Here is a 19,658-nt window from a genome sequence, read left to right on the forward strand (position 1 = left end):
TAAGACTTTGTGTGATTTATTTATTTTTTTTTTTTAATTTTTACAGCAAGATACACTTATTGTTCACATCATAAGAGTGCTGATTATCAAGAGTGTCTTTAATCCAAATTTGAACTCTTAAAGGTTCCATAAAAGTTAAAAAGAGTCCATAAAATGTAATACTCATCTTCACTGAATGCATTCACACAAACATTTCTGCTATAAAGTTTCCACACTGGATTGATGTTATCTTCCTCTAACAATTTTGGAAAATACTCTACTCTACACTGCAATTTAAAATAGTATTCTGAGTCTTAAAGAGTTAAACCTCAGTGCCATTCAAATTAACACAACACCATTACACAAATCAGACCATACAGTACCTATGTATAAGGTACAGTATCTGAATATACTGTAAAGCTTAAAACTGGACTACTGCAATGTTCTATGAACCAACCTTCCAGTTAGCACAATTAAGCCTCTAAAGATGTATCATGCACCACTCACACACCAAGCACTGAATAAGCCAGAGATGGCTCAGTCACATCCAGTCTATAATATCTCACAAATGTGTGCAGTGATGCCCAGCTCACCGCAGCACAAATGTTCTTAATAGAAATGTTACCCACCCAAAGTAACAGGAAAGGGTTAGCTTAAGTGGTGGGTGCAGATATAGCTGTGGCCTGTAGGTGCGCAGATGAGCAGTCTCAAGAGAGCAGAGCCAGCATTATACAGCGTTATGAGATTGACGTTTTGAATCCTCCTGTGAAAAAGGTTATTTTTGTTGTGTATTTCACAAAATGTTTTTTTTTTCTGTTCAATTAATCTAATTTACGTTGTATTAAAAAAAAAGGTTACGTGATGCATGATATGCTCCGATGAAACAGTTCATCACTTTTTTCCCCTCATAATCACAAACTCTGGTGATGGACAATGATGGAGAGAGGTGGCCTAGGGTTCAGCATTCCTGGGGAACTGAACTTGACTTAAGAGCGCATGTTATCACCTTGCTAATGCAAGCACTACATCCAGCCAGTTTGTTGAGATTTACCTGATATCACCAAAAACTCAAGATGAAACTGGCTCCATACGGAGATGATAGAATCTCGCGAAGGTGTAGGTTGTAGCCTAGCCCGCAGCTCTAGATATGTCTGCTAGCAAAGCACCGTTTGCCAGAGCCGAAGTGGCAGCGACACCGCGAGTGGAGTGAGCTCTCACTCCAAGCGGGCTTGGCACACCTTGGCAATTTATGTCAAGTCAAGTGAAGTAATTTTCACTTATATAGCACTTTTCACAATACATATTGTTTCAAAGCAGCTTCACAGTGACAATAGGAAAATTCTTATCGAACTAAAGTTGGTTTTTGATTGAATCACTTCTGTTGTAAAAATTGTTAATTATTACTTTAGGGGGAGCTTTAATGACACCTTTTCTACTGAAAACCGAATACCTTTAATGCATTCTTGCCGTTCATTTATGTGTTTATTCTATAGGTTTGTGTGTTTCAGTGTGTATGTGTGCAAAAGCTTGGTCTTTTTAAAAAAGTGATATTTGCCAAATTACTTGTCCGCAGTGCCGCGTTAAGCCTTCGCGGGGCCCTGGGCTAACGAACGCAAAGGCCCCCCCAAGCGACCCAACCCCAATGCAATAGATCATCGTTAGGACATGGTAATGGACCCTTTCTTTGTCCATTTATTCAGCTTCTTAATGATTTTAGTAGTAACATTTAACATAGATAGGCTTTAGCAAGTTATTGACAACATTATTTATATTATACTTCATTTTTATGAACATGCACGCGGCTTCTGTCTCGCGCACAGACGCGCGTGTGAGCCTTTAAAAGTATTTGGCTGCGGAAAGATGCGTTCGGCGTGTGCACTACGCTGCACACTATGTAGTGGACTTTTGTTTTCAAGCACTCAATTCACTTTCACATGGGCTGTTGTACAGTACAAACACGGACCGTGCCATCACAAAAATTGAGCTGCACGCGGATGGGGAGTGCGGACGTCCACGAACCCTCCTGATGACGAAAATTACGCAATGCGAATGCCTGAAGTATACCTTGGTGTTAAGCCCATAATAGCGGGCCACCAATCCACCCAGGCCCATATGCACGTGCATACCCAGATGCTACGCCACTGTCCTGGTTGTATTCCTGCGTGTGTGTCCGCTGCGCCTGTGACTCTTGATTCGGCTGTGTGACGACGACGTGTTTTAAAACGCAAAAGAGGATTGACTCGGGGGCCCCCAGTGCTCGAGGCCCTGAGCTGCAGCCCATGTTGCCCATTAGGATAACGCGGCCCTGCTTGTCCGGTCCGCATAACACAGAAAAATTTGTTGTGTTCACGGATCTATGCAAACTGGAATAATTTTGACAACGTTTTATCTATACATAGGGAAAAGAAAGGGCAATGGGCCTTCGCAGGGGATAGTTTAGTTGAAACGTCAGGGCTGCGTTATTGTCATGTCTAGATGCAGGTCCTTTATCTCATCTGGATACGGCCTGGATCTGGCAGGCTGCGGCAAACCTCGGGATATACAGAGACTAATATTAGCGTAGACGCCTTTCTTCTTATGATGTAGCGAGTACATCAGGTGTTATGGGAAGTGTTCCCGGTTCCGGCTGACCTAATCTGTGCAGCCTACAATTTACATGATTTGAATTATAGAAGTAGATAATGTGTTGCGTATGCAAGTTTAAACAGATGTGTTCTGACAGTGTGTCTGCTCCCCGAACAGTGATAGGAAGACTGTTCCAAAGATTAGGTGCTAAATAGGAAAAGGATCTACTGCCTGCAGATGATTTTGATATTCTAGGTATTATCAGAGATGTATAGTAACGAAGTAGAACTACTTCACTACTGTACTTAAGTACTAAAATGCGGTATCTGTACTTTACTAGACTGTACTTTTTTTCTCCTACTTCCACTTTTACTTCAGTACATATTTTCGATGAGTTTAATACTTTTACTCCGATATTTTTTTATGTGCTGCATCGTTACTCGTTACAATTATAAAAATGTTACGAATCATTCCATTCCAAACCCACATTACCACTGCCAGAACGGTGGATGGTAGGTTTGATGAAGCTGGCACATCATTGAGCGAATCAAGCGATTAAGAAGACTGCGCGTGCTCCCGTTCTGCCTTTTGATCAGCGAAAAAGATGGACGAACCAAAAACACCACCTTCCATCCCATCAGTAAGTTAAGCCCTTTTGCTAACTAGCGACATGCTGCGGTGTTCACTTAACGTTTACTAGCTGGCTATCATAAAGGCTGTCACGCAGCGCGTTGAATGGTATTTTTGACCCATCACTAATGTCAACTTTCTCTTATTTTATGACAGCCTACTGTTGCCAAAAATAAATCGTAGAGCATGTCTCCTTTGGTGCTGCTTAATCACACGCCCGTTTTTATAGTGTAGTAGTGTTTTATAGGTTAATGGTAGTATAGATTTACACTGACATAACTAATGCAGGAGTTTTCCTGCACTGAAAGAGAGAGAGAGAGAGAGAGAGAGAGAGAGAGAGAGAGAGAGGCCCGGCCGCGCGCGCGCATTCACGGTCTTAAAACAACACGAGCGCTGTCTTGCTCTCAAATTGCTCTCTATTTGTTTGCATAGTTAATGTGCACTGTGAAGTAACATATACAAACAATGAACAGCTGTATTTTTATTAACTAAGATTAACAAAGATTAATAAATACAGTAACAAATGTATTGACCATGGTTAGTTCATGTTGGTTATTAGTCTAATACATTAACTAATGTAGTGTTAACAAATCAAACCATATTATAAAGTGTTACAAACAAATCATTTACTCAGAACACCTCTTGAAATGAGAATATAAGTGTGCTTAACCCATTTTTTTAGTAAGAGTGGTTAGTAAGATTTAATCTTAATGAACTACAGTATTTTTAGGTTATTTATATGACAATGTGTAGAAAAATTACCTAAAAAAAATAATTTAGCCTAGTTTAGACTGGAGTGAGGTGAAAACAGAAAAAAAGTGCAAAGCAAGTTGTTGTTAGCTAGCTGTTAATTTTATTCAATTGTATATGGTAGAAAATTAGACTATTAGTGAAAATAAACTTTTTGGTAACGAAATCAAAGTGCTGACAACAAACAAAGCATCTCAACTTGTCTGCATCTCAAGTGGTACTTAATCACACTTAATCTGTTTTTGTTTACAAAAAGTTACAGCCAAAGGAATTGTGATTGTCCTTTAGGTTTATCATTTGAAATAATAAAAAACAATATGATGTTCAAACTTTTGACTACTTTCTTTAATAACTACATAACACAATACTTGTACTTTTACTTTCAGTACTTGAGTAGTAAATTTTAAAATAAACTACTTGCAATACTTAAGTACAAAAAATGTTGAATACTTTAGTACTTCTACTTAAGTGTGGTGCTTAAAGAGCACTTCAACTTCTACTCAAGTCACTTTTTTGATAGAGCACTTATACTTTAAGTTAAGTAAGTAAGTAGCAAGATTTTAAAATCTATACAATGTTTAATAGGGAACCAATGCAGTGTTGACAGAACCAGGCTAATATGGTCATACTTCCTGGTTCTAGTAAGAACTCTAGCTGCTGTGTTTTGGACCAGCTGTAGTTTGTTTAACAGGCGAGCGGAACAACCACCCAGTAGAGCGTTACAGTAATCTAGCCTTGAGGTCATGAACGCATGAACTAACTGTTCCGCATTTGTCATTGAGAGCATATGTCGTAGTTTAGATATATTTAAGATGGAAGAATGCGATTGTACAGATGCTAGAAACATGGCTTTCAAATGAAAAATTGGTATCAAAGAGCACACCTGTCACGATGTGTGACCACGGGAGGAAGAAGGTAGGAGAAGCAGGATTCAAAACAAACTCAAAGGTTTAATAATAACTTAAATGGCAGGTAAACACATCCAAAATAGAACAGTAGCAGGTAAACACATCCAAAACAACAGTGACTGGACAACTGAGGGAGGTGAGTGGTGCTTACAGGGTCAAGAAATCCCAAAACACTTTTTTTGAGATGTTAACAGATATGTATAGGCTGCACATCATTGAAAACACTAAAGGTACTCATTAATGTTATGCATAAGTGAAAAATCGTTATTTTTGCATTTTTCAGAGCGACTTCTGTCTTCCGGTTTGAAAAGCTGAGTCGGAGCAACGTCACAAAATCTGACATAATCGTGTACTTTCGGCCCAAGTATGGGCATGGTCGAATATGCTGACGTAGACTGTTTCGAGCGATTCTCGACATATATTCATGACATAAAGCTCATTTAATCCAATCACTGCGCTGTAGTATGCATAAGATTATAATTGTGGTATTATCACTTCTCTCGCCTCGGTCTCTTGTCATTCAGAGACATATCGTTGGTGTTTGTTTCCTCAGTGCTACAACACAATGTGTTTTCTTGCAACGCAACCAGAGCAGAGGTTTGTGTGCATGTGGATTGTTTTGCTGTAATCTACCAGCACAAATGGAAAATATGTTCGCGTGAGATCGCATTACAGCAGATAATTCAAATGTCACAAAAGTGCGGCTCATTCACCTATGCCTGCTCTAGCTGCGTTCAAACACGTGAGCCGTGTGTATGTCTCCCTCGGTACAGCAGCACGTGCTATTTGTATTTTGCTCGCGATGCGGTCACAACTGGAGTTTGAATACAAACCCATGAAAAATACGACTGTTATGATATACACGCGCGCATATGATCGGTTTCAGCGCGGAGCTTCGCACTGTTTAATAACACTAGCCACGTGGCACATAACTCATACAGAATAAAGTATCTGTGTTTAAAGTTTTTATTTCACACATTCTCCTGCACCAAACATTAACCAGCACGGTGTAGTTATGCACATATATTTCATCAAGTCTTCTTCAAATGAATTATATGTGCAAACTGAACACTGATACAGTGGTGTAGCCTATCTGAACGCGACGACACGATTATTCTAATTGACAAAAGACTGATTTTGAGACTGCAGTGCTCGTAAACGTAATCAGAGTAGGCCTAGCCTATTATTAGATAAATATTCTTTCACATTTCTCCCTTGTGCTTGGGAGTTTGTTGTCATTTTCTCTGTGCTCATATATTAATATTCATTATTCTGTATAATGAGTGTGTTCTATGTCTGTGCTTCATTGGCTGTTCTCTCCCCTCTTGTGCCTTGCCACAATTCTGTCTCTGAGCTCTTCAGGCAGTTCCTTTGACCTCATGATTCTCATTTGCTCTGACATGCACTGTGAGCTGTAAGGTCTTATATAGACAGGTGTGTGGCTTTCCTAATCAAGTCCAATCAGTATAATCAAACACAGCTGGACTCAAATGAAGGTGTAGAACCATCTCAAGGATGATCAGAAGAAATGGACAGCACCTGAGTTAAATATATGAGTGTCACAGCATACTAAGGGTCTGAATACTTAGGACCATGTGATATTTCAGTTTTTCTTTTTTAATAAATCTGCAAAAATGTCAACAATTCTGTGTTTTTCTGTCAATATGGGGTGCTGTGTGTACATTAATGAGGAAAAAAAATGAACTTAAATGATTTTAGCAAATGGCTGCAATATAACAAAGAGTGAAAAATTTAAGGAGGTCTGAATACTTTCCATACCCACTGTACATTTTACTCTCACACATATACATTCTACTCTCACACACTTATATTCTCCTCTTACATACATATATATTTTACTCTCACACAGATACAGTTGCAAGAAAAAGTATGTGAACCACTTGCAGAATCTGTGAAAATGTTAATAATTTTAACAAAATAAGGGAGATAATACAAAATGCATATTATTTTTTATTTAGTACTGTCCTGAGTAAGATATTTACATAAAAGATGTTTACATATAATCCACAAGACAAAAAAAAAAAATAGCTGAATTTATTAAAATAACCCCATTCATAAGTATGTGAACCATTGGTTCTTAATACTGTGTGTGGTTACCTGGATGATCTACGACTGGTTTTTTTTTTTGTTTTGTGATGGTTGTTCATGAGTCCCTTGTTTGTCCTGAGCAGTTAAACTGCCCAAAATTCTTCAGAAAAATCCTCCATGTCCTGCAGATTCTTCAGTTTTCCAGCATTTTTTGCACATTTGAACCCTTTAAAGCAGTGACTGAATGATTTTGAGATCCGTCTTTTCACACTGAGGACAACTGAGGGACTCAAACACAACTTTTAAAAAAGGTTCAAACATTCACTGATGCTTCAGAAAAAAACATGATGCATTAATAGATGGGGGGTGAAAACATTTGGAATTTGATGATCAAGGTAAATTGTATTTAATTTGTCTTCCGGGAAACATGCAAGTATCTTCCGAAGGGCAGTACTAAATGAAAAAAAAATGATATTCAAGCGAAATAAGAAAGATTTGGACATCTTCATCCTGTTCAAAAGTTTTCACCCCCGACTCTTAATGCATTGTGTTTACTTCTGAAGCATCAGTGAATGTTTAAACCTTTTTTAATAGTTGTGTTTGAGTCCCTCAGTTGTCCTGAAAAGATGGCTCTCAAAATCATTCAGTCACTGTTGTAAAGGGTTCAAATATGCAAAAGATGGTGGAAAACTGAAGAATTTTTGGGACCTGTAGATTTTTTTCTGAAGAACAGAGCTCAGTTTAACTGCTCAGAATAAACAAGGAACCCATGAACAACCATCACAAAACAAAAAAACAGTCATAGATCATCCAGGTAATGACACACAGTATTAAGAATCAGTGGTTCACAAACTTTTGAACTGAGTCATTTTAATAAATTCAGCTATTTTTTTGTCTTATGGATTATATGTAAACATCTTTTATGTAAAATATCTTACTCAGGACAGTACTAAATAAAAAATAACATTTTAAATTTAAATTTAAAATTTTGCACATTTTCACAGATTCTGCAAGTGGTTCACATACTTTTTCTTGCAACTGTAATTTCTACTTTCACATACATATATATTCTACTCTCACACACTTACATTCCCCTTTCATTCTTTTATAATAAATAACTATGTAAGAAGAAAATGTATGCATGTCTGAAGAAAATATGTGTATGTAAGAGAAGAATGTATGTGTGTGTATGTGCGTGTGCGAGAGAGTATAGTGGAAACGGAAGGAGTGTAATGGAAATGTAAGGCAGGTCAAGGTGCGATCATCACGTGACGTTCAGTTTCTCAGCGCTGCCCCACCGACTTGATGCATTTTGTCTATGAAATAAGGTTTGTGTATATTTTATTTCATCCAAAAAATCCTTGCTGTGCTGTAAATAATTTTATTTAATGCAAAGCAAACTACAGGGATGCGATGTCAGTAAACGAGTGTAACATCCATCTTTCAGATGAAGGAAACACTCGAAGCTTTGCATAAAATTAACAGTTTATTCCTAAAGATACAGAATATAAATACTTTAGATATTGAAATATGTTCTCAGAACTGTGCACTGACTGTTAATGGGCAGGTTATGGAAGCAGCCACAGCATCTTTCGGCTACGAGTAAGAAGGCGGGCGGTGGTCGGAAATTAGTTCTGCCGCCAAACGCAAGCCCATATCCGGCAGGAGAATCAGCATCGTTACGGTGGAAATGGGATGGGACTTTTGATTACACTTGAATTACTTTTAGACCTAAATGTATAGTTTTTAGTTCTAAAATGTTTGTTAAACGATTTTAAATGTAGGCAATATTTTTAGGCATGGTAAAAACCAGGGGCGGAGCCAGACATTGTAAACATTCGGGGCTTAGCCCAAATTTATTTTGTCCAATGACCAATTAATTTTCCATTAACAGCTTTCATGAAAGGAACTTTGTAGTAGTATGCTGGAGTAAAGTTCATAGAATGTACATTGTTTCCCAGGAATTTGCAAAACTTTGTTGGGTGTACCTCCTCTAGGGGGGTCTGGGGGCATGCCCCCCGTTAGAAAATTTTGTACATTTTAAGGTTAAATGCATCAATCTGGTGCACTTTGAGAGCTCAAAACTGAGAGCTTATGTACAGTGTGCAAATTGAACAAAGAAACAGTATTGACGTTTACCTGGACATTGAAGAGGGCTCAAACATTTCAGTGTTGAGGCCTGCCGCTACTCTGAATGAGTGACAGGACCCTAGTGAAAAAAAAGTATACTTTATTGTATTGTAAATATATTCCTTTTCTATAGTACACTGCAGAGAGTGAATAAAGACAAGGGTCACACATGGGCCATAACCGGCCCGAATCTCAGCCAGTTAATCACCCTTAACTGGCCCTGAACTGGGCCAATACAGGTTTTATTATTGGTACCATTTCTCAGCAATATGTTAACCATATCAACACCACCTTTTAACCAGAAACCCCCAAAATGAGCCATAACCCAGCCTAATCTTACCCAAACCATGTGAACAAATAAGTCACAAGAAAATTTAATTCTCAAAATTAGTTTATTTAACAATATTGCACAAGCCAAAAATAAAAAATAATAAAAAAAAAATCACATCCAGAATTGTGTAACTGTGTGAACACTATTTTATTTATTAATATCAAAGAATAGCATCTTATTAACGCCTCAAAAAATTGCACTGGCCTTTCTTAAACAGTAACTTACTTATTGTAATGCAAAAGAAAAAAAAAAAAAGAAAAAAGACAGCTAGAGTTGTGTAAGTGTGCATAAAAAATAACATTTTTAATTCTAACTAAATGAATCTATGAATGAATCAAGCACAGAAATGTAAACATATTATAATGTAATTTTACTCAACAAACATAAGAGCAAATTAAAACAATTACTTAAAACAAATTTACAGATCAGAAAGTTTGTATGTGTGAGGGAGAAAGTGATCCTATTTAGGACTGTCCTGAAGTGAAGTACAGCTCTGCAGCCCCTCTTTTCTCCTCAAGCGCTCTCTCCTTCCTCCATCTCTTATCAGGAGCAAGCTGAAGCCATCTTTGGATATTTGCTTCTATCTCCTGATCTGTGGCTTGTTGTGTCAGACGATTTTTTCTCACAGCAGCTAAAAGACAAAATAATAATACAAAATTAATAAAAACATATACAAACATTCATCCACCTACTGTAGATAAATTTAGGTAACAAATTAAAATAAGGCTGCTTTGGTTACATTTTTTACAGGAAATGATTGCCAATAATGTGGCACTATTGATTGACTAACTGGCTTGTCAGAGTTTGACAACAGTATTTTGACAAACCAGACCATTTTAGTGAACAAAAAACTTAAAAATGTTGAGATATGGAAACTATGGTGTAAACAGAGTAACCAATGCACTGTTGAAGTACTGATAATGTTACGCATTCAAAGCATAACATCTTATTTCCACCTCAAAAAAGTGCATTTAATTTCAATGTATTGGTCTGTCTTAAACAGTAGCTTACTTATTGCATTGGTTAATGTAAACTAACAATGACCTCCTACAAATACATGCATGTATTAGTAGCATTATTTATATACAATTGTTTGCACAAATTAACATTTAAAAAGAATATTATGATACTGTTTTAAAATAACACTTGTAGAAATTAGTATGTAAGTATGAGTATAAGTACTGGGCATAAAAAAAAAATAAACTGTACAATTTAAAAAAAAAAAAATTTTTTGATAAAAAACAAAAAAAAAAAACTACAGACTTACCAAAAACAATGTTCCTTAACTGCAAGCTTTTAAAGCTGATCTTCCCATTTACTCCACGCATATTTATATTCTTAGCCAGCGATATTGTTATCGTTGCTGTCATTATTCTCCAAACTCCATCTCTGGTGTCCGTCCCACCTTTCATTGCCAACATGCTTATCTGTGAATTAACATTTAATTTATTCATTGTTAAAATTAATGTTAAAATAAAATGCGCTAGTTAAAATAAAATGCTGTTGATCTGAAGAGTTGTCATGTGTAGATATAAACAGCTTCACAAACAATCTTTTCAAACGCACAGTATCATTATTTCTGTGTGACAAATATTCCAATTATAACAGAAGTATATAAAAGTTTATTATTCAGATAGAAACACTGATGCTACCAATCAAAATATAATAAATTACCTTCTGAAAGTAACTGGACTTCAAATAATGACTGTATCCATTGCATTGTTATGCCAAATTACTGTTAAAAATGTCTCTATCACTGAATCATTCTTTAAGAAACAAATGAAGTCATTATGAATCCAACTTACAAAAATATTGTTTCACCTGTCTGAATCTTACATGTGTGTTCAAGCATCTTGTCTAATCCGTGGTAACACTTTACAATAAGGTTAATTTATGAACTAATCATGAGTAATGTATTTGTTAAACTTTGTTAATGTTAGTTAATAAAAATACAGCCGTTCATAGTTTGTTCATGTTACTTCACAGTGCGTTAACTAATATTAACAAATACAACTCTTGATTTTAATAATGCATTAGTAAATGTTGAAATTAACATTAACAAAGATTTACAAATGCTGTAGAAATGCAGTTCATTGCAGTTCATGTTAATGTAGGCATAGTTAATTGATGTTAACTAATGAACCTAATTGTAAAGTGTTAGCAAATATGAGATTAGCAGTCTGATAAATTAATTTTACAAGAATAATAAACACAAAAAGGACTGTTTGAGTCGAGTATTGTGCATTTTTCCCTTACTACTGTTTTTTATGAGTTGTTTAATTATTCTAATGGAACCAGAACCTTTAGGCAGAACTGGAAATGGAACCGGAAGTATAAGTGTGAGACATTACTTCAGTTGTCAAAGCGCGATCAAACCTCACTAAGCGAATGCTGAACGCAGTTGGACATAGTGGTGTTTTTGAGGTAAAATATTTATATAAATACTGTTCGGTTTCTCGCACAAACCAATCGTTTCGTGTCTTAGGACATCAATGTGTTGACATGAGCTGCCGAGTTTAATTTGGACTTGTCTAAGCAAGTTTTTTTTTTACTCTTATAGATTGTGTTCCCATTGACACATATTATACGGCTGACAGACCGCAACGGTTGGAGTTAAAAATCATCATTTGTGTTCTGCTGAAGAAACAAAGTCACCTACATCTTGGATGCGCTGGGGGTAAACAGATAAACATCAAATTTCATTTTTGGAAAATCCCTTTAAGAACATCTAAATGTACTCAACTGTGCTATTTTGAGACAGCATGAGATATGAACTAAAATGTGCTTTTAATATACTATCTCTTACTATCTATACTATCTCTCACTTATAGTGCATTTGAACCCATAGTGTACAACAAGTGGTAGCTAAATATATTTTTTAAATACAGAGATAATATATTAAAAGCATGTTTTAGTTCATATTTCATACTGTCTCAAAATAGCACAGTTGAGTACACTTAGATGTTCTTAATTTTATTTTTAAAGATTACCAGATGAAAATGTGATGTTTATCTGTTTACCCCCAGGGCATCCAAGATGTAGGTGACTTTGTGTCTTCAGTAGAACACAAATGATGAATTTTAACTCCAACCGTTGCGGTCTGTCAGCCGTATAATATGTGTCAATGGGAACTTCTACTATAAGAGTAAAAAAACTTGAGAACTTAAGAAGTACTAAAGGAGAATCTTTAGTATATTAGGTGCAAAATTAGTGCGTGAAAATAGAGCACTTTAAGTACATTATACAAGTGTACTTTTTCCACCTGGGTTTGATAAGCCTAAACAAAACATCTATATCTTGAGTATAACTAACTTACCATTTGCTTTTGAAGGTCAGGAAATTTCCTCAATCGCTCCTCCAAGTTTTGCAGAGACTGAAGATCAGCTACTGGCAGTAGGTTTGGTTCAAGGCCTATATCTTCACTGACAGATTTTAGACCCTGAACTGTCCTATAGATTATTTTCATTTGGTCCATCATGATCTCTTGATTTGTGAGAATGTTACGAAGGAGGGCTGAAACAAAAGCAAGAAACTGAAATAAACCCCCTAAATCCATGTTACACAAGATGTAAAAGAACAAATACTGTGTAAAAATATGTAAAAACAAACACTTACAAGTATCAAGAACAGCTTGATGTCTTGATGGTCCATGTGGCTGTTGGTAAACATTCCCTTTCTGATGCAGATCAGGGGAAGTGCAGCTTCTCTGCAGTGGGTCAGGGGGAGAGTGACTCCTCTGAAAAGAGTCAGGGAGAGTATGACCTCTCTCAAACAAGTCAGGAGAAATACAGCTTCTCTGAAGCAGGTCAGGAGAAGTGTGGCCGCTTTGAAATGGGTCAGCAGTTGCGTGGTTTCTCTGAAGTGGGTCAGAGGAAGTGTGGACTTTCTGAAATGGCTCAGTAGTTGTGTGGCTTTTTCGAAGTGGATAGGAGGAAGTCTGGCCTCTCTGAAACGGGTCAGCAGTTGTGTGGTTTCTCTGAAGTGGATCAGGGAAGTGTGGACTTTCTGAAACGACTCAGTAGTTGTGTGGCTTCTCTGAAGAAGATCAGGGGAATTGCGGCCTCTCTGAAATGAGTCAGCAGTTGTGTGGCTTCTTCGAAGTGGATCAGAGGAAGTCTGGCCTCTCTGAAATGGCTCAGCAGTTGTGCCATTTCTCTGTCGTGAATCAGGGGAAGTGCTGCATCTCTGAAGCAGGTCAGTTGGAGTGCAATCTTCGTCAAACAAGTTGGGAGAAGTACAGCTTGTGTGGAATCTCTGAAGCTGGTTAGGAGAAGTGTGGGTTCTCTGAAACAGGTCATGGTTAATGCGGCTTCTCTCAAGTGGATCAGCAGTTGGATGGTTTCTTCGAGACAGGTCAGAATGTGTGTGGGTTCTCTTACGTATGTGATGACTTTGGGAATTAGGAGGGACATTTGGTAAACTATGTGGGGGTTTGCAGAAATACAGAACAGAGCATTTTAGGCATTTCACATATTAAATTCATCAACTATTGACTGATACTACTTACAATTTCGTTGGATTAGATTTGGCCAACACAGACTTCTGAGTGGATCCAGTCTTCTGCATCCTTTGGGAGTCAGAAGAAAATGGGTGAAAGATCTTCGGAGCACTAGGCAGTTCTTCTGGTCTGTACAGAGAAAGAGAGAGAAGCTAAATGTCATATTAAAAATAAGTGAACAAAAAAAAAAGAAAATTTATGGAAACTTACCTTTTCTTTGCATTATCTTTTGACCGATCAAAACCGATTTGACCGATTTCTTCATCCTCATCTTCTCCAGGAAAAAGTATGTTCTTTGGTCTTAAGAATCACTTTGTTACTTACATATGTGCCACATGTTACAATACACTGACTAAATATAATCATAGATTATAAATAAAGACAACTTGCATTCTTCTTCGTTTGGCTTTAATTGGGGAATCCTCCCCATCTGTTGCAAGGTCTGTATGTTCGACAGCTTCAGGTAGTTTTAATCTTGCCTTGCTGTAACTGTCTACAAATGATTACAATAATTATATATATATATATATATATATATATATATATATATATATATATATATATATATATATATATATATATATATATATATAATGTTAAGGACAACATATCAGAAACATCTCAACACACAATCTATAAAGTAATACTTACTCGATGTAAATATAATTCTGACCCTGTGTTGAGTCCATCCTTCCCCAGGTTGCTCCTGATTTTTTGTGGCTTTTACAACATCCACTTTATTTGGTGGCCACATACATTCATTTTCTTTGACCCAATTGGAAGGCACCACTTCTACTTCATTTGTAGTTTCAAAAATCACAATGTGATACATTGTCTAAACAAAATAAGTGTAATTTAGTCATTTATGTATCTTTTTAAAATAATCTGTAGGAATATTTTTGAGTGGATAATGTGAGAAGAGAGAGGAAATGTAATTGCACACAACATATACTGCAGATATAAAGAGAGCAACAAAATATAATCAATAGCTGCAGTGTGGTTTGTTTAAATGCAGCAAAGGTATAACAACAAACTTGTCATGAAATGGCAGTCTGACATACTTTCGCACACTTTCCACTAGCTGAAAATGTTTCACCGTCATAGACAAGCTAGAAACCATGAAGATGTCTAACTCTGTAGAGTCAAAAGGGTATTCAAAGAATGATTCCTGGCATCTGTATTCCCTACCGACAATATATTCCACTCCTCTATCAACAATAATATTTTCAACCAACACAAACCTGTTCTTTATTTTGATGCAGGAATCTCTATTTGTAGTTTTGATAACTGCACCATCCATGGACAACACTTTAAACTGTTTTACTTCTCCTGTGAAAAACTGTGGTACTGGTCCTTCTGTATGTTCCGATTTATAATCTTTGGATGTCTGTGCATTAAGATTACAGTTGGAGCTGGCTTCATCAATTTCAGACAACCTGCGGATCACTTGTGTCAAAGGATTTCGTGGGCCTCTAACCAATTTTTTAAGATGACCCAAGAAATTCTCATATGGAAAAGATGAAAATAAATCCAAATTACCATGGATTTTTACATCTTCACAAAGATGCACCAAACCATGAAAATTGTAAACTAAAAATTCTTGTCCATAAAGCTGACCAAAATGTTCAACAAAAGATACCAAAAGAGAATTGGCCAGATTGTTCATCGTCAAGCAATATTCTGAACTCAGTAAAATGTATATGCCAATTGACAAAAGCATGAAATTGTCATATATTTGAGACTTTAACACCCTTCAGTGCAACAGGTCCAGTGTACAGCAGGAACTGATGAAATTCTGAGGCCTTCCACCTACTTTTTTCAGCCAGTGTACGTGGTCTTCTAGTGAACTCAGAAGGAATGTAATCCCTCAAAGAAAGCAGTCTCTCTGAAATCAAGGAAGCTTGACTGCTTGATATACGACAACGTAAGGGTCCAGAAGGACCCATCCACAAATCAAGCAGACGCCTCATAACCCCTAAGCATACTAAGTGCATGTAATCATAAGGGAAGCTGGCAACCATGTCAATATTAAGGTCAGCCAAAGGTGAGTGTTCATGGTGGTGTTCCTCATCTATATTTTGTCTAAAGCATTCATCAGTTCTACGCCTTGCACTTAAATCAGGGAATGTCATTCGATGTCCTAAACGGACACCAGTTTGGTGACACTTGTCACATCCATGGTATGCACAGTGTGATTTCACTCCTTTGACAAAGGCTCGGGCTGGGGTGTCACATACAACAGAGCAGATGTTCAAAAAGAACCTCTTTCCCTGAAACACAAACCCACTGCTCAGTGACTTTAATTCATTCACCAGGTGATGCAAGTACTCTGCCAAAGACTTTGGTTTAGTGTTGCCACAAAAAAGACCAATCAGCACTGGTTTCTCGCTGTACCCTTGCAACATACCAAGAATGGGCCAAAACTGAGTACTACTACTTTTGAACAGGGGTAGACCGTCAAAATTCAACTGTAGTTTAAATAAGTGTCTATCTGGAACAACAGACCACACCTTATTCAACAGTCCATGAAACGAGCTTAATATTCCAAAGTAGTGAAACATTCCACCTGATAAAGTTTCTATGTTGTATGTTGTTTGTGTTTTAAGTAATGTTCGCCCATCTTTTGGCAAAGAGGGATGGTGAACTTGTAAAATGCAGAGAAGGGCTGATAACGCAATCAGGGGAATGCTAAAATCAGTGGCCCAGTCAGCAAGAGAATCCCTCAAGTCATCAATACTTTCACTGCATGCATCACTATGATCCATTTCCTCTTCCTCAGACGACACAAACCTATCCTTTGAAATCTGTTCATTCCCTCCATCTCTGCTGCCCTGCATCTCCTCCTCAAACCATACAGAAGTTTCATCATTGAAGCTCTCTGCATCATTTCTTTCAAACTCTTGCCTGCTACATTCAGTATCTATTGACTGTATTAGTTCATCAACTTTTTTTAATGCCCGTCTTCTCACATTGCTCCTCTCATTGTAACTCCAATTACCCTCCATACCAACAGTCTGTCTCAAGTTTTCTTGCCCAAACACAGTCCTGTAAGAAAAGGAAAAAAAAAAAAAGATTAACATTGAATTTGCCTATTCAACTATTCAAGATTTACCAATATAGGATACTACTGTAGCTCTAAAACTCTGTTGTATTAATAATTTTGTTAGATTATGGAAAGTCAGTGCTTTTAGGCCAGAGGTTCCCAGCTTTTTGTTTAAGTAACTGTAATTTCATTGTTTTTATCAACCAATTTATATCCACATCTAAATATTTTATATTTATTTTATTCATAATTATTACATTCCCTTTAATTTCATAGGATAATACTAGCCACTTGTATGGTTGTTCTCTTGGTTCAGTTTTGCCGTAAGTGGCCAATTGTTCATGGCATTCCTAGATGTGACCTCTAAACATTGCCCAGGTTGAGAACTACTGTTTAAGACAACAATGAAAATCATGTGATCAATTTCATTCTTTCAGTGTAGTTATTTTAATAGTACAATATAATTGTTTTTCTGTCTATCTCCAACAAATATGGCACACATGTGATGGGAATGAGATGACTAGCAAGACATAAAAGAACTAAGCAGGCCTCTGTGATCACAAATAAAATATATATGATGGAGCATGTCCTTTTTAAGTGAAACAATGATTAATCCAGATTAGATTCTACATGACTGATGCAAAATGCTAACAAAATAACAAATTGCTTTCTTATTGTTTTTAAGAATGTCTACTAGCTAAAACAAAAATATCAGACATAGCCCCATCCTGATTATCGAAGTCACAGATTAGATTTAGATATAATTAAACATGATTATACAACCTTTTAATCACTTTCAGCTTTCTGAAAAGTCAATTACTGTTGCTGATTTCGCTGTGATTTGTCCTATCATTTTAACAGCATTACATTGTTCCGCACACGGAACAGGAGGCACCAAGCCTCGGACATCCCGCAGGCCGGTCTATCGCACCCCGGTCGCGTCAATCCTCATACTCGCGTTCTCAAGTTCAAGGGGCAGTGAATCAGCTACTGCTACCTTATAGTCAAAATTTCACTTCAATAAAGAACAAAGTGGCATCCGAGTTTTATGTATTTAAAAAAGTGCCAAAAAAAGAGAGAACCTATGTGGTTGCATATCTGCAGTATATATTAAATTTATTACATCTAACATTACATCTCGTACACAACAATACTTCTCTTACCTGGAACAGCGGTTATCTGACTGACGTCTTCACCCTTCAGCGGGAGAAATTCAACCGACGCATCACGTGAACCTCATCCACCAACCAGAAAAGCTGCTGTTACCGTGGAGATCGCGCCAAAATTGTAACTATGCATATTTTTAAATAAATTTTATTTAGATAATATATATATATATATAAAACGTACTATATATATATATATATATATATATATATATATATATATATATATATATATACACATACATATATATAGTACGTTTTTAACATGATTTTGTGGTGCTTAAACTAAAAAGTATGGAAAATGTATTTTGTATGTGAATTAAGTTTTTTTATTATAAATTTATAAAAACAAATGAAAATAATAATAATAAAAAAAATCAAACTTAATTATTTTGTTTGGAAAATATATTTTGTTCAAGTCAAATAGATTTTGGAATTTTTTAATGATTATTGAATTTTGTGAACATTGCTGAAAACTAAATACTATATTTATTAACTGACTCCTATTGGTCAATTAATATTATTATTATTAATTATTAAAATCATTACATCTGTTTCGGGGGGGGCCTTGAACATAGCAGGCCTAAATACTTATAACTGTCCAGTACACAAAGTATGGCCCATAATCGCTACACTGATCTGGGCCACACACCTCCCACCCACAATCGGCCCAATTGTTGTCTGCCGCCATGCATGCAGTACACAAAGTATGGCCCATAATCGCTACACTGATCTGGGCCACACACCTCCCACCCACAATCGGCCCAATTGTTGTCTGCCGCCATGCATGCAGTACACAAAGTATGGCCCATAATCGCTACACTGATCTGGGCCACACACCTCACATCCACAATCGCCCCAAATGTCGTCTGCCGTCATGCATGCAGTGCCTTCATTGCCACACATGGCCCACACTTGGCTGACATGATGCATGCCAGTGCCGGCAACACGCCAGCAGTGCCATTATGAGGCCGCATTTGGGCCAAGTCTGTTTGCTATGTGGGGAATATACTAACAAAAAATGTACTATCATTAAATATATAAAAAGTATATTAGTATCATATTTTCACAATGCAACTTTTAACACACTTTAAAATAATTGTACTTTAGTGTATTTTCTAAAAAAATATATTTTAGAAAAATATACTTGAAGTGTAAGTTCAGTTTATTTTTTAAAAGTGTATTTATTTGCACTTTATAAAAATATATTTGAGGTATATTTTAACAGTGTGCTGAAAATGATCATTGTAACAATGCACTGAAAGTATATTTAAAAAATACATTATTTAATATCCTGAAGTTGTATCTAATGTTAAACTTGAGTATATTTTTAAGTTTAGCCCAGCAGCGTAGCCAGAAAAGTGACTCTGGGTGTGCATCAGAAAAACTGGGTGTGCCATATTTATTGTCCGATTAATGTGCAACCGGACAAAATATTGTAATTGAAATTGTTGTAGGGGGGTCTGGGAGCATCCTCCCCATTTTCGGGATTTTAACGACGCATTCTGGTGCACTCTGACAAGAAAATAATTGGAAAAAACAACATTTGCTTTAAATAAAAACAAAACAAACAAAAAAATGATTGACGGCTGGGCACTGACACAAATTT

The 19,658-nt window shown here is 36.6% G+C and overlaps 1 protein-coding gene across 1 annotated transcript; it reads right to left on the minus strand.

Moving 5' to 3' along the window:
- Positions 1-9,162: 9,162 nt before the first annotated feature.
- On the minus strand, positions 9,163-14,146 carry LOC125266837. The gene is made up of 6 exons (XM_048187913.1): positions 14,051-14,146; positions 13,850-13,969; positions 12,958-13,762; positions 12,659-12,855; positions 10,610-10,769; positions 9,163-9,973 (listed from the first exon to the last, which is right to left on the minus strand). Exons 2-4 carry the CDS (start codon positions 13,906-13,908, stop codon positions 12,817-12,819), a joined length of 903 nt encoding a protein of 300 aa, XP_048043870.1. The 5' UTR covers positions 13,909-13,969; positions 14,051-14,146; the 3' UTR covers positions 9,163-9,973; positions 10,610-10,769; positions 12,659-12,816.
- Positions 14,147-19,658: the final 5,512 nt, after the last annotated feature.

This window comes from Megalobrama amblycephala, linkage group LG4 (genome assembly GCF_018812025.1).
Source record: "Megalobrama amblycephala isolate DHTTF-2021 linkage group LG4, ASM1881202v1, whole genome shotgun sequence".
Classification (NCBI taxonomy): Eukaryota; Metazoa; Chordata; class Actinopteri; order Cypriniformes; family Xenocyprididae; genus Megalobrama; species Megalobrama amblycephala.

Excerpts from the sequence above, each read along its gene's own strand:
- LOC125266837 (XM_048187913.1), bottom strand. The coding sequence starts at position 13,908 with ATGCAGAAGACTGGATCCACTCAGAAGTCTGTGTTGGCCAAATCTAAT. Across the intron at positions 13,763-13,849 it reads AAATCTAATCCAACGAAATT|TTTACCAAATGTCCCTCCTA; the intron begins GTAAGTAGTATC and ends ACCCCCACATAG. Across the intron at positions 12,856-12,957 it reads TCAAGCTGTTCTTGATACTT|CCCTCCTTCGTAACATTCTC; the intron begins GTAAGTGTTTGT and ends CTTTTGTTTCAG.